The sequence below is a fragment of the Lygodium microphyllum genome, chromosome 20 (genome assembly GCF_053477565.2).
Source record: "Lygodium microphyllum isolate KBCC chromosome 20, Lygodium_microphyllum_v1.1.10, whole genome shotgun sequence".
Taxonomy (NCBI): domain Eukaryota; kingdom Viridiplantae; phylum Streptophyta; class Polypodiopsida; order Schizaeales; family Lygodiaceae; genus Lygodium; species Lygodium microphyllum.
The window spans coordinates 131,917,943-131,933,294 of record NC_141154.1 but is presented as its reverse complement, the minus strand read 5'-3'; the positions used below and the strand labels follow the sequence as shown (position 1 = coordinate 131,933,294).

At 40.4% G+C, this 15,352-nt stretch overlaps 1 protein-coding gene across 3 annotated transcripts in view; it reads left to right on the top strand.

Moving 5' to 3' along the window:
• The first annotated feature begins 2,192 nt into the window (after positions 1-2,192).
• Positions 2,193-15,352, top strand: part of LOC148019403 (calmodulin-binding protein 60 B-like) — a 37,678-nt gene continuing 24,518 nt past the window's right edge. The window contains exons 1-7 of one of the 3 annotated variants that reach the window (XM_087661046.1): positions 2,193-2,868; positions 2,958-3,033; positions 10,873-10,925; positions 11,177-11,673; positions 12,511-12,671; positions 12,786-12,989; positions 14,493-14,688. In XM_087661046.1, coding sequence (XP_087517172.1) covers positions 2,774-2,868; positions 2,958-3,033; positions 10,873-10,925; positions 11,177-11,673; positions 12,511-12,671; positions 12,786-12,989; positions 14,493-14,688 — 1,282 coding nt within the window. In that variant the 5' untranslated portion in view covers positions 2,193-2,773. The remainder of the gene's footprint in view (positions 2,869-2,957; positions 3,034-10,872; positions 10,926-11,176; positions 11,674-12,510; positions 12,672-12,785; positions 12,990-14,492; positions 14,689-15,352) is intronic. The other 2 variants (XM_087661044.1, XM_087661045.1) reach the window with 2 other exon arrangements.

The window sequence follows — 15,352 nt, the reverse complement described above, 5'->3', positions numbered from 1 at the left end:
TGGTAGACACACCGCGAGCTCCAAGAGCTCAATCTATGCTTCAGCCTACTTCAATATCCAACTACCATAGCAAGGAGGAGGAGATGGAGAAGTAGAAGAACTCTTTACTCTTGTCCCTCACGTTCTCAACCTCAATCCTTCTCTCCCTCTCTCCCTTTGTCCCTTTGTCCCTCTGCCCTTCCCTCTTAATGGAGGCATGCAAGTATCGAATGTGAACAAGAAAGCAAGAAGCTTTGGCACACACATAAGAATGAATCTTCCATTATCTTTATTAGCTATATATGTGGACACTTTTTTGGAACACTTCTACATTGGGCATCCACTTTTGAGTTGGCCCTTTGAATGGTTTTTTAGCCTTCAAGCCCTTTTTAGAATTCTACAGAACTCTTTTACCATTTGGGCATGTGTATGCCCAACTGGACTAATTAATCCTTCGAAGACATTTCAAAAATTTATTTGCTATTTTCACTTGGGTTCTTCCTCGTGCTTCTTCTTCGTTGCTTTTTGTTTTTTGTAGTCTTCACTTGTGGCTAGGGTTCACACACACACACACACACACACACACTCTCTCTCTCTCTCTCTCTCTCTCTCTCTCTCTCTCTCTCTCTCTCTCTCTCTCTCTCTCTCTCTCTCTCTCTCTCTCTCTCTCTCTCTCTCTCTCTCTCTTCCGAGTGTGTGCATGTAGGCCACGCTCTAAGGGTTGGGGCAAGCAAGGAGGAGCAACAACATGCTCTCCTGCTCTAATGATGTTTTGTGCACCTTCCCCTATTGTCCTTGAAGCTAGAGAGTGAGAAATGTCTAGAAGTAGCAAGTTGGGCCTAGAGATGAGGATGAAAGGTGGGAGGCTCATGTGGCACATGTAGAAGAAGGGTGATGGGAAGTAGGTGGTGGAGTTGGATAGAAGGGAGCCTAAAGGCACTGGGATGAAAAGTGGCAGTGATAGATGGGTAGTTGTTGGCAAAAGCAAGGACAACTGAGGCAAGGATAGCACTATTAAATGGTTTGGCAATGACAAGAAGGGTGACAAAGGCTCCACGTAATCTCTTATTTCCTATTATTCTTGTTTGGCATTGATGTGCTCCTTCTCTCTGCTATCCTTTATTGATCTCCCTTCCTTTTTGAGTGATAGCCTTAACTAAAGCTCTTATAAGAATTGACAGTGTGATGAGACATGTGATAGGGGCTAGACTTGTCAAAAAGTTTAGGGGATGCTTATGTGTGAACCCTCTCATCACATGAAATGTATTTGAAGATTAAAGCACCCTAATTGTTAGTAACCCTATGTGAAGCATCAGTTTGGTAGTGTGCTTTGTGTGAGCTAGACACATAATGCCCAATGTTTAATCATAAAAATAAAGAATATACAAATTTTAACAACAATCACTCCAATTTTATCGTGGAATGTTTTTATTTATAGCTCCACTACACCTAATTTATGTACTTGGCATGGAGGAGATCCAATTAAAAAACATTGTAGACACAAGTCAAAACTTGTGTGGCCCTACGATCCAACTTAGAAATGCAGGGGATCAATTTGTAGAGAGAGAGAGAGAGAGAGAGAGAGAGAGAGAGAGAGAGAGATTGCTATGTAGGTGCCATGTATTAAAACTTGCTGAAATCAAGCTAGTAGCTCTACATTTGGTGATGTTAGCTTTACTATGGAGTCCCGTTTTTGCAAGAGCACAAGTTAAGCAATTGAACCACACTCCCTATAACTTGACTCCATCGACATGTGGACGTTGACCAAACTTGTAGAGAGAGAGAGAGAGAGAGAGAGAGATCTAGCTGCCACATCACCAAACTTGTTTGAGCCTATGAAGTCTCACTAATTTTAGTGAGACTAGCTTCACTTGCTAAAGTCCGTGATTTATTCGGAGGACAAGTCAAGTAGCTTGGCCACACTCGCTGAACTTGACTTCTTGGACATCAGCATGCATTGTGGTTGGTCTTTTCGAACTGAGCGTGGCTTGGCTCTTGTATTCCAAGAGAAAGCTTTGTTGCGTGTTAGGACGAGAGCCTTGCCAACGAACCACAACTTACAAGAGGGGCCGCTGCCAGGGCCCAGGCGGTGGCCATTAATACCGAAAAGTTTTAGCATCGCGACGTGGCAATCGCAGCATGCGCGTTTTTGATGACATAAGATAGCGCGTTGCCACGCACGATATCCGTTTTCAAGCTTTTCAGCCGTTCATCTGGGAAAGGCTCAATCTGGTCCGTCCAAGCAGGCAGGCTGCGGGCGACGGCGGCGCAGTCAAAAGCGCCCGCGGCCCGCGCTCTCCTCTGCTTCTTTTAATCGCCTCGATATTCCGTCCTTCGTCTGCCTTCCCCGCCATCGGCACAGGTGATCGGCTTCCTTTATGCAGGTAACAGTTCTCCTCCCGTAAAGGAAGAGCTTTCTTTCCGATCTCTCTCAAAGAAGCCACCTGCCTAACGACTCAGCGACATAGAATTTCGCACCTGAAGTGGTGCATCGACCGGCAGTTTGCGCATTGCAGATGCTCCACAGATGCCCCGCGCTTAACAAGCTAAAGATTGCCTTTTTCATCCAGTCATATTCCTTGATCCAGGGAAAAAGCCGTCAGAGGCAGCGTATCTTCTTCTTTAGAGGTTCTATTTTGCTCTCGTACAAGAAAAAGGCTTTTCTGCACCTCTCAGGCCGGAAGCTCTACAGTACGCAAAAGCCAGAGCTCCATCGATTCACAGCTGTTGCTTTTGTAAGGCGCTGCTTGAAATTCCCAGAGCAGACAGTCTTGCACTGAAGTTTCAAGGGGTTATGTGTGCAGACATGGCACAGAAACGTCCATTTCTGGATGGCAATTCGGAGAAGGATGCCCCCAACGAGAAAAGGCAGCGTGTCACTCTCCAAAGGTGTCCTACAAACTTCCAAGGGTGCTGTTTGGTCACGTTCAGCTATTCATAAAAATGGTTGTAACATGCGTGTCTCTGCTTCTTGACAGTGTCGTCTTAGAAGCTGTGAAAGCCAATGCTATGCAAAAGCTTTTGGTAGCTCTGGAACCCATGCTTCGCAGAGTGGTTAAGTGCTCTCTCAACTGACCTTTTGAATTCTGCTATGATCGTGTTCTCAAATTTCATTTCGTTTTTGTTGCATCGTGGGCATGGCAGGTGTCATTGGGTTTTGTTTGGTGTTACCAGTTTGAGGTGTGCTGTTGTTTGCCACCTTACCTCAGAATCAAATGGCCTAGCCTCAGTGTTTGCTACGTTAGCTCAGAATCAGTTATTGAAATCCTCAGATCATGTATAAGTCAAAGCAGCTGAAAGCCAAAGTTTGAAACAGATAGCAATAGCACTAACTGGACTTAGGAATGAGGATTCTACCAAGTAAGCAGATGAACTTATGGGTTTTTCACAGCAGGTGTCTTGGATGTGGTGGCATATGGTGTTACTGCGTTGTTTTTTCTGTATTGAGAGTTTATGTAAGTCGAATATCATACTATTAAGGACATCAGTTATGATGAGGACATTTTAAGATACAGAGGCATATGTTTGTATCTAGAAATAACCCCAAGGATCTTGCATGTTAAGGACCCTTGTAGCATACTTTATTTGTTTTGTACTTTTGTGCTATCCTCGGGAGCCACTTGCACTACCACCAGCAGCTGCCATATTTTTTTGTTGGTTTATTGGGTTTTATGCAGGCTAGCTGATGCATGTTAATGTTTTATTACTGGTTTACTGCAAAAGATGATTTTATCAACAGCATTAATCAAGTTATGATGTAAGCGATTCTATGTAAATAGTTATGAGCTTGGCTCGGCCAACGTAGTTACATTGCGTGCCACTGCCATTAAGTCATGATGGCATTGTTATATAATAGAACTGCTATTGTAAGTCTTGGCAGTGTATACATTTTACATGCAGAAGTCTACTCTGTTAGCATTTGCCCATGAGGGCATACGCCATTACAGTGGTGCTGTGCACCAGCAGATCAACACATTTAAAAGTCTTTTGTGTTGACTCTACACTATTATGACAGGTGGCCAAAATTTTCGGACTCCTTTGGAAAAGCATGCCAAACTTGGCCTTCTTTTTTCCCATAAATCCCTTTCCTATGCACAGGACAGAGAGGACGCTCTGTGTGTGTGTACGTGCGCGCAAATCAGGCAAGGTTGAAATCAACAACTAAATGGAATAGAAGGTACTATGTAAACAAAGGGCTACCTTTGTTGAACAATGAAGCTAGGGCTCCCTATTTGATGGAAGAGGAACCGAAGCTGTGATAGTAGCATTGCCATAAATTGTATTGCATCATTATAGCTGTTTTTGTTAATTTGCATGAGAGAGAGAGAGAGAGAGAGAGAGAGAGAGAGAGAGAGAGAGAGAGAGAGAGAGAGAGCAAGCAAAATGGCTTACAACACCAAAGGACTGATACATGCAAACAACTCAGGGAGAATTTAATCTTGTGAGAATAAAATAAAAGTGTGAATTGAAAATGAGAAATGACAAATTACTTCATATGACTAAACTGTGATAATGGCCAAATACGTCTGCTAGAGAAGTAAATATGGTGTAGGTGTGGAATTGGGAAAATTTGCAATGAGAAGCATTTAGGCCTTATCCCATGATGACTTAAATGGTTTGGTTCAGCATAGACATACTAAATCACCAAGGTGGTAATGTTGTACCATCCATTTAGATCCTACTTGCACATGAGACATGACACAAGCTATATCCACAAGCATAAAAGGACTAGATGTTAGACTCACCTCTTAGTCAAAGAGCCAAATGGGCTCATCGTTGAGCTTAGGAGCTAGTAGCACATTGGGTCACAACCATGTCCTAAGGGCAAGTGTCCCATACCACTAGTCCATACCATCCCGTTGTATGGACATGTTCATTTCGTCTATGGGCCAAGAGTCTAAGAGTGGCAAGACTATCCAATAATGTGCACAATAGGGCCTCGAGGGTTATAAATAAGACTTTGTTGTCCTAACCTCGAAGTGCCCTTAGTGCATTCGCACTTAGTCACTTCATGAGCACTATGACCAGCACTACTAGCAATCATCTAGATGTCGAAGAATGTAGCACGTCCCCTCTTATGAATGATTACTTTTCTCAACAATATTCATTGGAACAAAGTGGAGAAAACAACTCTTCAATGAGTGAATCAATGTCTAAGTAGTCTCGGTCTGTGGATGGTCCTTTCACTTGTCTAAATTCTTAGGATAAATGGTTCAATGGGATCATTTAGTCTTATGGTTGAGGACCATTTTGGGTGCAAGTGGAATATATTGAGCAATGTCTTTTAATTGTGGGACTTTCTCAATTGGAATTATTAGTTCACCTTGCCCTAGTTGTTCTTTTAAACGAGTCATGTGAAACAGAGGGTGAAATTTGATTTTCGGAGGTAAGTCATGCTTGTAGGATATACTACTTATTATATTGGTAATCTAGAAAGGACCACAATGTGAAGAAATACCTTAACACAGAAATACAAATAACACTGCATGATAAATGACATACTCATAGAAGAACACAGTTAGGGTTAGGATAACTCAGAGACAATGAACACAGAAAATGAATGAAATAATATGACTATTGAATATACAATGCTCATGCAGCAAACACACACTATATAGTGAATGAATAGTGTACCTCGAACTCTTGTATCTCAAGGATCAGGGCAGGGGTAATGACCTAGAGAGAGTGTCGTACTCTTAGTGGGTTCCAAATCGCAACAAGGTAGCCTTCGGATGCCAAACACCAGCAAACACAACCAAGGAAGGTTGGATCTAATGTAGATGGTAGTGCAGGAGAGAGAAATACTAAAAACGTAGGTGAGGAGAGTGAAAGACTACAAATGCAGGTGAGGAGAGAGAAAAAATGCTAGTTGCGAGAAGAGAGAGAGAGAGAGAGAGAGAGAGAGAGAGAGAGAGAGAGAGAGTGCAGGAAAATCAACCAGCAGCAGTTAGTATGTTGAAATCAGCTCCGAATAGTGTGTGGTAGGTTGGAAACAGGTGTCAAACTGTTGTAGACAACAATGGCCAGCTTGGACCGCGATATTCTCTGCGTTCGGGGTGTGGGCAGCAAGCTGAAATATATAAAATCTGCAAAAACGAGATTGAGGCTGAATGGAGGGCAATACACCTATTTATAGAAAGTTTGGGCCCTCCCAAGTGGGTTTGTGCTTATGGGATATAGACACTCTCTAGGAGCATATTTCTTTTTAAATAAACAAGGTTTCTTCCTTAATTAAGTATGTTTTGGGGTTGTTTAAGTGAAGCTAATGCATTTTTAGCTTGACACACAATATCTTGAAGATAACTTACAGCACTTGCTAATAGTTATTAAACCATAGTTCTTTGTGTCTTTAGGATAAACCCTTATGTCCTCTTGGAGTTATTGAGGAGTATAATGCTGGTCAACATAAATTGTGGCATGGTCTTGGCGTGTAGCATAGGAAAGACTTGGTTTACATGAAGGAGATTGACAATGGCTGAAATTTGACAAAGCTTGTCTAAGAAACTCTAATAAGCCTTTAATGAAAGAACGCTATACTAATAGCAATAAATTATGGTACATTTCAAATCAATGAAAAAATCAATGATATTTGTTATATGTTACAACTTCCAGAGCATTGAAGAATTCACAATGCTTTTGATATAACTCTTGAAACTTTCACCATTTGAATCTTTAATGGAGGATTTGTGTGAAGTAGATGAACAAGAACAAATATTTCAATCAGAACAAATAGTTTTTTATATAATGAGGAGACGGAATTAAAAATTACTATCATTTAGATTCTAAACAAATGCCAAAAGAGTATTTTAAAGACCATTCAGATATACTTTTAGCTTATGAAGAAGTTGTAGGTCCAGAAGTACTTCAAGCAATATCTTGAGGGCAAGATTGATTTCTTGTCTCTTGAGCTAGCCCAAAATTTTCACTTGAAAATATGGAGGTGAATCCAAGTAAGCAACATTTAGTATTTGTTATCCTTGTTAGCAAATGAGGTTAAATGTTTAAATTTCTAGCTCTTAAATTGGCTAGATTTAATCCTATACCAGAAAGCCAAGGAGAAAGAAAAAGACTATTTCACCAAGTTTAAAAGAGAGTAGTGCAGGTAGTAACATGGATGTTTCTACTACCACAATGTAGGACATGGAAAAACTTGGTCCCAAGCATGTGCCAAAGGCAACAGATCAACCAATGCCTATACCAACTATCACAATCTTTTTGAAACAACTTTTCTTTTTATAAAAGGGTGGTGGAACTATAAAATACACAGTTTTTTAGCAAATTAAATCAAGTAATAAAGTCACTAACTTAATGATAAATTGAAAAATTCAGTACTTTACAACTTTGGACTAGAATTGCCTCTTGAAATTGAGACGAGCTGATGCTCCATTGGCCCCAAATGTTGGTGTCCCATATGGATTGAAGTAAGCTCCCGTGCAATCGTATCATAAGTTTGATGCCTTCATGAGGTCTCAAGGCTATATGAGTTTGGGACTTGAGGAGATAGTGGGATGTCAAAGGTAAAAGTTGCTGTAAGTTATGCTACACAAGTACTTAGTGGTATCTAGTGCTAGTTGTTGGTCTAGGTTATTCATTTCGTCATAAGCATCGGTTGGTGACACTAGAGAAGTGGGGTTTAATGGTATCTAACGCTAATTTGTTGATCAAAGATGGCGTAGAGACACTCAGGAATGGAAATGCCTAGCCAATTTAATTATTGGCGAATCAGATTATTTTTTAGGATACTGAAATAATTATTAGATTAATTTTTAGTATTTAAAGATTGAAAATTATATTTAATTATGGATAATTCTGGAAAAGCCATTTGGAAAGGTTGCCATTTGTCAAAAGTGCCCATGTAAGTTTGAAAAAAGTCTTTAGAGGTTGGAAAAAGGAAATTGGGTGGATTCAGCTTGCAAGAGAGAGGGAGGAGATGTTGCTGGTCTGATTTGCAGCTATTGAAGAACCTTTTGAGGCAGCTAGGGGCAAGAGAAGACCATTCAACAACAGGTGACAGCATCTATAGGTTGTTGAGATAGGGCAGCAACAATAAATGACTGATTTTCTTCAGTTCTTTGCATCTACAAACTATTGAGACAGTGCAACAGCAGTAAATGACAGATTTTCTTCAATTCTTCGTGAAGAAAGTCTGAAATTTCCCTCCTCAGTATTCTCTCTGATCTCCTAGTCTTTCTACAGCCTTGCTTACAGCCTTGCTCCAAAGATTACAGCATTGAGATCACCAAAGGTTGAGAAATTTCAAATTTCTTTGCTGTAAACCCTAATCTGCAGCAGCAAAAATTAGGGTTTAGCAGCAACCTTGGGAAGTGTGCCAGAAATTGGAGGCTCCAAGACTTGGATTCAACAAGCCTGAAGTTGTTTTTAGTCAAATTCAAGTGGAGGGACCAGCAAATCGATGAATTTGTGGCATTTTCCATCTCCATAAAAGCGAGTGAAGGGCCAATTGATTGCTCGAATCAAGGGGCAAATCAAATTGAAGACTTGCTTGTCATTTTGGACAGCAAGGGAAGTTGGAATACCGAAAGGGATTGGGAGAATCCCTTTGTACAATGGCGTCTTTTTCAATTAAGTTAAATAAATATTGAAAGCGGCGCTAGTTTTGGGGCCAACTGGGTGTCCAATATCCGAGATTATATGGTAAAGTGTGCTTTTCAGTTTTGTGAATTTGTTAATTGCTGTAAATAGTGCTTAATTGGGTTATTTACCACCCTCTCCGGGGAGGAAGGTTGGTTTCAGTAACTAGCAATTGCAAATTCAAGTTGCCCCTTGGTTCCGCCATCAGGAAAGCCCAAATTGAATCCATTCTAGTGGCATGCAAATCAACCAACATGTAGACCCAAAATCTCTCCCATTCAGCTGTCCACTAACCAAATTTGCAGTATCACCAATTCTCAAACACAAGGGCAAGCATGGACGCATCCCAATGTTGCCATGAAATCCTAATTCTTGGTGGAAGCAGAGTGAGAACATCAAATCAAACTTTGATAGAGTCATGGGGTGGGAAATGCCACTATCCATTATCCATTCTCGAACCGTGGGAATTGGCGCAAATTGAATCTAATCTTGTTGCATGCAAATCAACTAACTTGTAGATCCAGTAGTATCTCACACATTCAGCTGTTTGTTGACTAAATTTGCATTAGCAACCTTCCTCAAACTTAGAGGCAAGCATGCACACATCCCAATGCTACTATGCAAACCCTAACTTGCTGAAAACACATTGAGAATAGGAAATTGGCAATTGACAAAACATCAGGTTCAAATCTAAGCCTCCAATTTCCATCACCCAATGGAACATGCATTAAGCATAGATGAGAGAGAAGAGGGAAGAAAGAGAAAATTCTGCAATTTAGCCCTCAAACAGTGACCAACATCCATTTCTTACCCAAAAACATGTTAAAATCAGGTCTGTTGTTGCATCTCTCTAACAGTAATTTTGATGGTGAGTCTGATGGCACCAACAACATTGAAAGGGGAGATAAAACCCTAGTGCAGCTGGTGAGCTCTCTTTTGCCATTGTACTGAGGCGGAGAAGAAAACTGCTGCCCCTGTTTTGTCACACGTGCAATTGCCAGTTTATATGAGGGCTCCAGATGTTGTCCCTCTTGTTGGGGATCACTTGGCAGCTGTTGTCTGCTGTTCCAGCCCATGTTGATGCAGAAAATCAGGTGGCTCAGCAGTCCACGGCTCTAGAATCCTCTCCACATCAGGTTCCCCTGCTGCCATGGTACTACAACTGCTCTTCCTTTGGGCATATTTGAGGTCTCCACCCTGTCCCAAAACAGTTCATACAGCCTTACATGGCACCCAAACTTAGCCAACCACCAAGTATTAAATCTACCCATGCAAAGCCAGCCTCTAGACTTAATTCCACCCAACTATAATCAATTAAATTGGGGAAATACATGTCCAAGCCCAACCTCAATTTTAAATTCCTAACCTCTTTGAAAATGAAAGTGTTGAAACTTTCCATGAACCTTAGTCTAGGATATTAAATCATTTAAATCCCCAACTTCCATGGCACCAAAAGTCATTTCCAAGGGAAATTCAACATAATGTCACATGTGCACCTCACATGTGCTTAACTTAAGCATCCAAAGAGCATTAAGTTGGAATTCATTTCTTCTTGACACCTTGGTGGTAGTTTGAACTTCATATTGTTGATGTCTTCTTTAATGGAATTGTGGAAAGTTTGGCTAGTCAAGTTGCTTTCATAAAGTCCTTGGCCTTTGACTTTGTAATCACGCTTTTAGCTTATTGTTAGCCATGTTTGGAGATTCTCAATTTTAAACAGACACTAGTAATGCCAAGGATATGTGAAGATAAGAGGGTTAACAAAGTTCATAACAAGAACAAACTCTGCAAATACGAATGAATGATCTGATGAATGGGATGAGAATAGGAATAAGTAATACTATGACCTTTGCATGAGCAAGGTACAGGATACAATGGATCAACATTAAGCCGAACCAAGGGTGGAGGTTCGAAACAAAGGGTGGTTGCTTGTAGTTCATAAAACCCCCCCCCCCCCCCCCCCCCCCCCCCCCGAAACAAAGGTGTGGCTAGTTATGTTGCTTGTAGTTCATAGTTTCTTGCTTGTATTTCTTTTAGCAGCTCCTTCATTCCTTCATTAGAGGTAAGATATGGCCACCCACTTCAGAAGCTGCAGAGCCAAGTTCACCAAAGATTCCATATGACACACAACCTTAAGCTGCCTGAATTGTATTGGTATAGAGTCTCAAGCTTATTGTGCCACAAAATTGATATTTCTCTCTTTGTTTGTAACTTGTTGGTAATGTTGAGTGAATCATGAAGATGTGTACAATTGTCCTAAATGTTGTCTTGCTTACTCAAAACATTTTTCGAAATGGGCAGATTAGGGAGGAAGTGGAGCATGCCATATCTAAATATCTTCCTTCCAAGATAAGGTTTGCTTCTGAGCATTTTTATTTCTTTTAGAGTTGGTTGTTACCCCTCTCATTTAGAGTTGGTGTCTTATTTCTTAAACTTCTGATCATCATCATCACCATCATTATTATTTGAGTTGGTATAGATCTCTCCGAAAGAACTGTCTGTGCCTTTTCTATCATGAACTGCTAAATTCTGACAAGGAAAACACCTGCTGTTTTGATACCTTGTTCACATGTGTTTGTGTTACTTGTGCTCTTTTTTCCTGAAGCAGATTGCCATCTAGTCAACCACCCAATTCTGAGTGCAAGTCGCTGCGGCTTCAATTTCAAACTAGACTGTCATTACCTCTTTACACTGGCAGTAAAGTGGAAGGTGAGCATGGGAGTGCAATTCAAGTTGTTCTATTGGATGCAGCCACCGGAGAAGTCATTACAACAGGGGATGAAGCGTCAGCAAAACTGGATATCGTTGTCCTGGAGGGTGATTTTTCTTATGATGATGAAGATGATTGGACTTCAGAGGAGTTTCAGAACTATGAAGTAAAAGAGAGAGAAGGGAAGCGTCCACTTCTTACAGGAGACCTTTCTGTGGTGCTGAGAGAGGGCGTGGGAACTCTTGGAGAATTGTTTTTTACAGATAACTCAAGCTGGATTAGAAGCAGGAAATTCCGGCTTGGTGTCAAATTATCAACCGAATGTCGTAATGGATCGTGTGTCCGTGAGGCTAAAACAGAAGCATTTTTTGTCAAAGACCACCGAGGACAATGTGCGTGAACATCTTGTATGTTTGGTGTTGAAATAATGAATTTAGACATGATGCATAGCCCAATCTATGTTGATTGCATATCTCAAGCTCTACAATGGCTGATGTAAGGAACAATTTGTTTTTATAGTATGCGCAACAGTTAGAGTACTTCCCAATCATGTGCATAATGCTTAGATTTTGTCTTGTTATAGTGAATGCAAATAGTAATATAAGCTCAGATGTACCTAGTTGTGGCCTAAATTTGTTAATCATGTATATCAAGTGGCATAGACATCAAATTGGAAAGACTGAAGGAGATTTTACTCAAAGATATCACATTCGAAGATGTGACATAGAGAAAACAATAAACTGTACCAATCTGCATGAATAGTTTAGGCATGTATGTTTGTCGCACAGCTGCATTTGTTGCTGATCATGCTTCGCCCTTCTCTGCAGCTATGTTATTGTGCTTAGAGCCTAAGCCCAAGAATGGTAGCATGATAGCGAAGTTATACCATGGAAGGTTTCATTAATTGAATGGTAGCTCTCTCTTCAGTTGGAAGTCAGACTAGCGACTACTTTTTTGTGCATCAAAACAAAAGACTTATTTTATCTGCTCTTTGGACCGATAGTATCTCTGTTGGTTGTATGATCATTCTAAGAAGAATCCTTGGTGTAAAGCCCCTTTTGAAAACGCATAACCAATGTATCAGTAGGGTTGGAGAGAAGAAGAAACTAAATTTTTTGTACATGGAAGCTTATTTGAACAAAACATTTAGCTTGAAAGACTTTTTTGGGAACATGTATTAGGAATTTGATAATTCATGGTCTCTGTTGCAATTTCACTTTTCTCAACAGTGTACAAGAAACATTATCCCCCAGCTTTAAGTGACGATGTTTGGCGGTTGGAGAAAATAGGCAAGGATGGTGCTTACCACAAAAGGCTCTCTGAAAATCAAATAAATACAGTGGAGGATTTTTTGGTTATGTACTCAACAGGACCTTCAAAGCTTCGTGAGGTTAGATGGTACCTGTTTGTTTTGTACTGGTTTTCCTTCTAGTGAAACATTCTTTCAGGATTTTTAGATTATCATAATCATTTCTTGTAATATTACTTTATTGGTTATGTGCAGATTTTCGGAAATACCATGTCTGTGAAAACATGGGATAGCATTGTGGAACATGCAAAGACCTGTGTCTTGAATGAGACTCAACATGTCTATTATCCTGATGATAGTCATACAATCGGTGTTATACTAAATACAATTTATCAGCCTCTTGGGATTGTACGAAATGGCTCCTATGTACCTTTGAGCTCCTTATCAGAGACCGAGCAGGTTCTTCTATCATTAGAACCTTTGCCTTTATCAATGCTTCTCAGTTTATTATTTTCAAGGAACTATGGAATGCGTATGTATTCTAAAATCTGATGCAATTTTGAATCTCATCTATGTTTGCACCTCCCTTGGCAACAAATAGATGAACTTTCCCCATAAAACACTTCTCAATACGTATATCTGCTCCAGCAGTTTTTCCTACTTGTGTGTGGCCACAATGAGCTGTCTTATCCATTCACAATGTCTCCTCGGAGCCAATAAAGTGTTCCGACGTGTTACTATGCTCGATGACTGGTCACTGGATATATGATTGAGTTTGGCTTGCCTTCAGTTTTTGAATATAAAACATTTCAGAAACATTACCAGAATATGTGTAATGACTTGAAATTTGCTGTATGTGATTTGACATGAGACACGACTTACTTCTAATGGACAAAGGTGGTAGAACTCTTACTAGCTATCCAGTAGCAACTAGTATGCAGAGTGTCTGCTCTGCTTGCCTGGTGATTGCTATAGACTTGACATATTTAACATTATCACTTACTCCATAGATGTTGTAATAGGTTTGTAGCTCATGTTCTACTGCATGTGAGCTGATGAATGCTTCAGCTTAATTGGACGATCTGCAAAAGCTGGAAACGAAATATGGCAGGGAACAATTTCTAGGGCCCATTGTGACATGCTAGTAATGAATGATGATCACGTATCTTTCCTGGAACATGAACCACAGTGACAGGCTGGTTGATAGTCAAATACCTTTCATAGTACAGGGAATGCCTATTGACATGCTAGTAATGGGGTGATGGCCGAATACCATCCATGATACTCGGACAGGCTCATAGAGAGAGATCACAAGATCCCAACAGGGAAGGTTCTTGGAATGGAACAGGGATGGCATTTGTTGTGGGAACTGCCAGGAACAGGACACCAGTTAATATCATTTTTACCTGTGTGATTGCAATGTATTATGCTAAGTCTGAAAGTTCTATTTATATCCAAACTTTTTGTTGAAACATGCAAAATGCAATAGGGATGACATACACTCTTGCACTGACTAAGTTCTCGTCTTCTGAGACATTAGTTTGCTAGAGGGGACTGTTTCACATTCAATGCTTTTCCTGTGACTTTGCTAGGAATAGTGCATCTTAGGTGGTACCTGAGATGGAGTTGTCTTATGAATTTGCATGACATATTGTTGGCTCATGCTTGCGAAAAGGATCTAAAATGATGTGTAGAACCACCAACCTAAATAAAGGGTCCAATCAATTTGCTGAATCGAATTCTTGTGGATTGCCAAAATCATGTGTAAGAGGAGTGAGGCAGCGAGGTGGCTTGAAACATGAAAATGTGCTAATGGTAGGGAATTGATCATGCAGAAAAGAGGAACTTTCAAGCTGGCATTTTTTGAAATTTTAAGATGCTTGGAATCATATGCAGTAGATATTATTTTCTCATGTAGGTTTAAGTGTTCATCAGGAAATTGACTGTCCCTATTGTCAACAGGTGTATATGGATAGATTGGTCCAGGAGGCTTACAATGATTTAACAAACCTCTGCAAATATGTAGCAGGAGTGGGACAACAGCAGCCTGAAGTGGGCAGCGGAAGTATGGTTTCAAATAGCAGCCAAGCATTGCAGGTTGCTAATCGCAATATGGTTACAAGCCAAGATGGGACACTTGGAAACATTTTTATGGCAGGTAAATTAATCTAGTGGGTTGAGTATGAGGGTTATATTACTACAAATTAACATTTGGTAGAGTCTGTTTATCAGTTCTTATGTTTCTTTCTGGTTCTGGTTTACTTGTAATATATCAAACATTGGAAAGGACCATTTTTTCACACACTTGAAAGCAGTTATTTCATTTAGAGAAATCAATCCCATGTGGTCGTCTCATTTACAAATCAGTCCTTTTGTAGTTATTTCAGTTAGAAATCAATCATATTATAGTAAAAATATCTAGATTATAAGTAATGATCTGTTGAAAAAGACCAGATCGGCTTTTTACCTTCAGGCATAGCTGCTTATTCCTTCTTTGTCAGTGCAATCTGGAGGACTATTGACTCTGCAACTGATCAAATTCACAGGGACACCCAGAAGATATCCTAGAACACCTGAATTTTTAGGCCTAGTACAAATGTGATGTCCTTTAGCATTCCCACAACTGCCCACTAGGAGCAAATCCACTCTTGAGGAAGAGATGAAGATGAACAAGAGAAGGGGTCGGAGAGTGCTCCTGCTCACCACCAGATCCTTCATGCTCGATGGTTGGGTGAGAACTGACTGGCATTGAGCTAGCTGTCTAAATCACTAGATGCCTTCAAACTTAAAATATGTGTTCCACCCTTTCCTGCAACTGCTTG